Source organism: Gracilinanus agilis, chromosome 5 (genome assembly GCF_016433145.1).
Source record: "Gracilinanus agilis isolate LMUSP501 chromosome 5, AgileGrace, whole genome shotgun sequence".
Taxonomy (NCBI): Eukaryota; Metazoa; Chordata; class Mammalia; order Didelphimorphia; family Didelphidae; genus Gracilinanus; species Gracilinanus agilis.
In genome coordinates, this window is record NC_058134.1 from 291,188,296 (window position 1) to 291,191,347 (window position 3,052).

Below are 3,052 nucleotides of genomic sequence, written 5' to 3' on the forward strand. Positions count from 1 at the left end.
GCAGAGCCAGCGAGGCGAGGGTTTGCCCAGGATCCTGCAGAGGCGGGAACCAGACCCGGCCTACCAACTCCTAGTCCCGGGCTCAGGGTGGCTCTCAGGACTGACCCTGCGGGCTGCCATGTAGCTTAGTGTTTGCGGGTGCCGAGGCCGGTGTTAGCCGTGGGCGGCCAGTGCTGGAGCCAAGGGCAGGCGAGGCCGTCCTGGCACCCGAGGGCCAGGCTCCAAAAGCTCTCCTCCTGAAGCCGAATTGCATTCATCTCTTTTTCAGAATGTGCTGCATTTAGCTTTGTAGGTGATCAAGTTAGCTTTCCCTTCTACTGCCCAAATTTTAACTTTATTAGCCACCCCAACATGAATAGGCCAAGTTCATCCAACTTCACTCTTTGTTAACAACTCAAATAGGTGACGCTGTTGAAAAAACAGAATGTGATTTTAAAAAAAATACACCTTACTTTTTGATTTAGAATGAATACAAAATATTGGTTCCCAGGCAGAAGAGCAGTAAGGGCCAGGCAATGGGGGTTAAGTGACTTGCCCAGGGTCACCCAGCCAGGAAGTGTTTGGTTTGAACCTAGGACTTCTTGTCTCCGGGTTTCTGGCTCTCTAACTTCTGAGCAACTAGGTGCAGCCAATAAGATGTAATTTTGAGATTATCTGGGTTTTCCACAATAAACATTTCCTAGTCATTCTGAATAGCTAAGAGTTGGATTGCATTTTTTCCATGTATTTCCACGCACACACCCCTCCCCCAGGAACTAAGAATACACAACGGAGCATCTTTCCCCATTCGGCCCTCCCTCCTTTCCGGGTGGGACAGAGCACGGTCTCCCTTCTTCCAAGGAAACAACCCCCCCCCCCCCCGCCTGCCCACCCACCCAATTATTTCATGGCGTATCCCAGGATATGAGGCCGCACTATCTTCCAGGACAGGGGGGCCTGCAGGTGCTGAAGGTGGAGCTTGGAGAAGCTGGCCGCTTCCAGGGCTCTCCAGCTCTCTCTGGTCAGGTGGCAACCATCGAATATGAGAAACCATGTCGGATGGAGAACTTGCTGCCAGAAGAAATTCCAGGTGGATGGTTCAGCTGCTACATGCTCCATGAAATAGAAAGCTCCTCCCTAAGAAATGGAATAATTCCAAATATTTCAGACTATGGAAGATCATAAGGTTAATTCATCTTCTTCAGCTTTCCCTCATCCACAAATCAACATGTAACTAATTATTTGTCTTTGGGGAGACGAGGTAGCCTTGGATAAATGGTACCTGCGGGAAACTTTGAGCCACTTTTTTCAGCCTCCTCCCCATTCCTGTTTCTTCCCCTCAAGGATTCATCCTAATAAATCCACTGTACAGAAGAAGGGTTGTACACAGCTGTGTTTGACTCTAAGGGCCCAGGTGAAAATTTTAAGAATGTTTAGTAAAAATAAGTGTGTATATTTTTATATCTGAAGAAGACAGATCTGTTCCAAACTATCCCCTCTTTGGTAAATGTTTTCTCCTTTGGAAGAAGAGTTACATTGTTGGCAAAGAATTAGGGCAGACATGTGGCTTGATAAGTAGTTCTTTTTCACAGCAGTATGGGCTAGGCCATGGGGGTCAAGTGACTTGCCCAGGGTCACACAGCTGGGAAGTGGCTGAGGCTGGGTTTGAACCTAGGACCTCCCGACTCCAGGCCTGGCTCTCAATCCACTGAGCCACCCAGCTGCCCCCTGATAAGGAGTTCTTAACCTTTTTGGTGTTGTGGATCCCTCTGTCATTCTGATGCAGCCCATAGACCCCTTCTTAGAATATTTTTACATGTACAAGATTATAAAGGAAATCAATTGTCATTAAATACAGCTCTCAAAAAAAATTCACAGAACCCTTCCTATTCTGTTGTAGGTTGAAGGGCAGATAAGGGGACAAGACCTGATTCTTGGTCTGCGTTTAGTCACCCCACTGGAGTCTTTGATGCTGCTCCCTGGAATCCTTGCTCTAAGGTTATCATTATTTTACAGTCATTTTTCAGCCTTGTCAGATTCTTTATGACTCCATTTGGGTTTTCTTGGCAAAGACACTGGAGTAGTTTGCCATTTCCTTCTCCAGCTCATGATATAGATAAGGAAACTAAGTTAAAGTGACTTGCCCAGGGTCATACTGCCGGTAAGCGTCTGAGCCCAGACCTGAACTTGAGAAGATGAGTCTTCCTGACTGGGCCTGACGCTAATCTCCATAGGCAACGACAATTTACTGAATGTAATTTTTCAGGCATAATTCTGGACTGGTTATCAGATCTGAAACTAGGACTTTCTGTACCATAAATCACACCCAGGAAAAGTGTCTTGAGGCCAACCTTAGTTGGGGCAGGATGTAGCAATGGAAGAGCTCACCTTAGGCAATATCGTTAGAAAATAATAAGGTTGGGGCCAGCCAGGTGGCTCAGTGGATTGAGAGCCAGGCCTAGACACCTGAGTTCCAGGTCCTGGGTTCCAAACTGGCCTCAGACACTTTCTTGGGATTAGCTCTACTAATATTTTCCTAAGATATCTTCCATAAGGATTTAGGAGGAAGATTCTAATTCCATTTCTATAAGATTTGTCAACTTTACCAGAGAAGATAGTTGAAGCAAAAAATAACTTTGATGCCTTAATTATCAAACTGAAATTATCCAATATGTATCCCAACTGTTTTCTTAGCTGGGGAGTTGGCATCTAACTAGTCTGTTTTGTTTTAGTAAACTCCTGCCTGAATTCCTCTCTTCTTTGGTGCCAACCCTGGAATTACGCTCTGGGGATATCATCAAATATTAGATAACAGTGATCATGAAAAGACTCCAATTTCAACCATTTTCTTAGAACAAAGATAAGTTGTTTCAGATATGAAGATAAGACTGAAAACACAAGGAGACTTTCCAGGTCATTAGAAGCCAGAAGCAGAGGGAAAAGATTTGGCTGAAATAAAGTAAGGCTTTGAACACAGGCTAGTTTCCATTTTTAAAGAGGACGGGGACTCGGCCGGAGCCAGTTTACCAGATCTGACCAGGGTGTGGTGCCTTGTGTCTCTAGCAAAGGGCGG

General features: G+C 45.6%; 1 protein-coding gene across 1 annotated transcript in view; it reads right to left on the reverse strand.

Moving 5' to 3' along the window:
- Window positions 1-824: 824 nt before the first annotated feature.
- The window catches only part of METTL7A (methyltransferase like 7A), a 17,623-nt gene continuing 15,395 nt past the window's right edge, over window positions 825-3,052 (reverse strand). Inside the window, exon 3 of the mRNA XM_044678094.1 lies at window positions 825-1,116. Within this exon, the coding sequence (XP_044534029.1) occupies window positions 880-1,116 (237 nt within the window). The 3' untranslated portion in view covers window positions 825-879. The remainder of the gene's footprint in view (window positions 1,117-3,052) is intronic.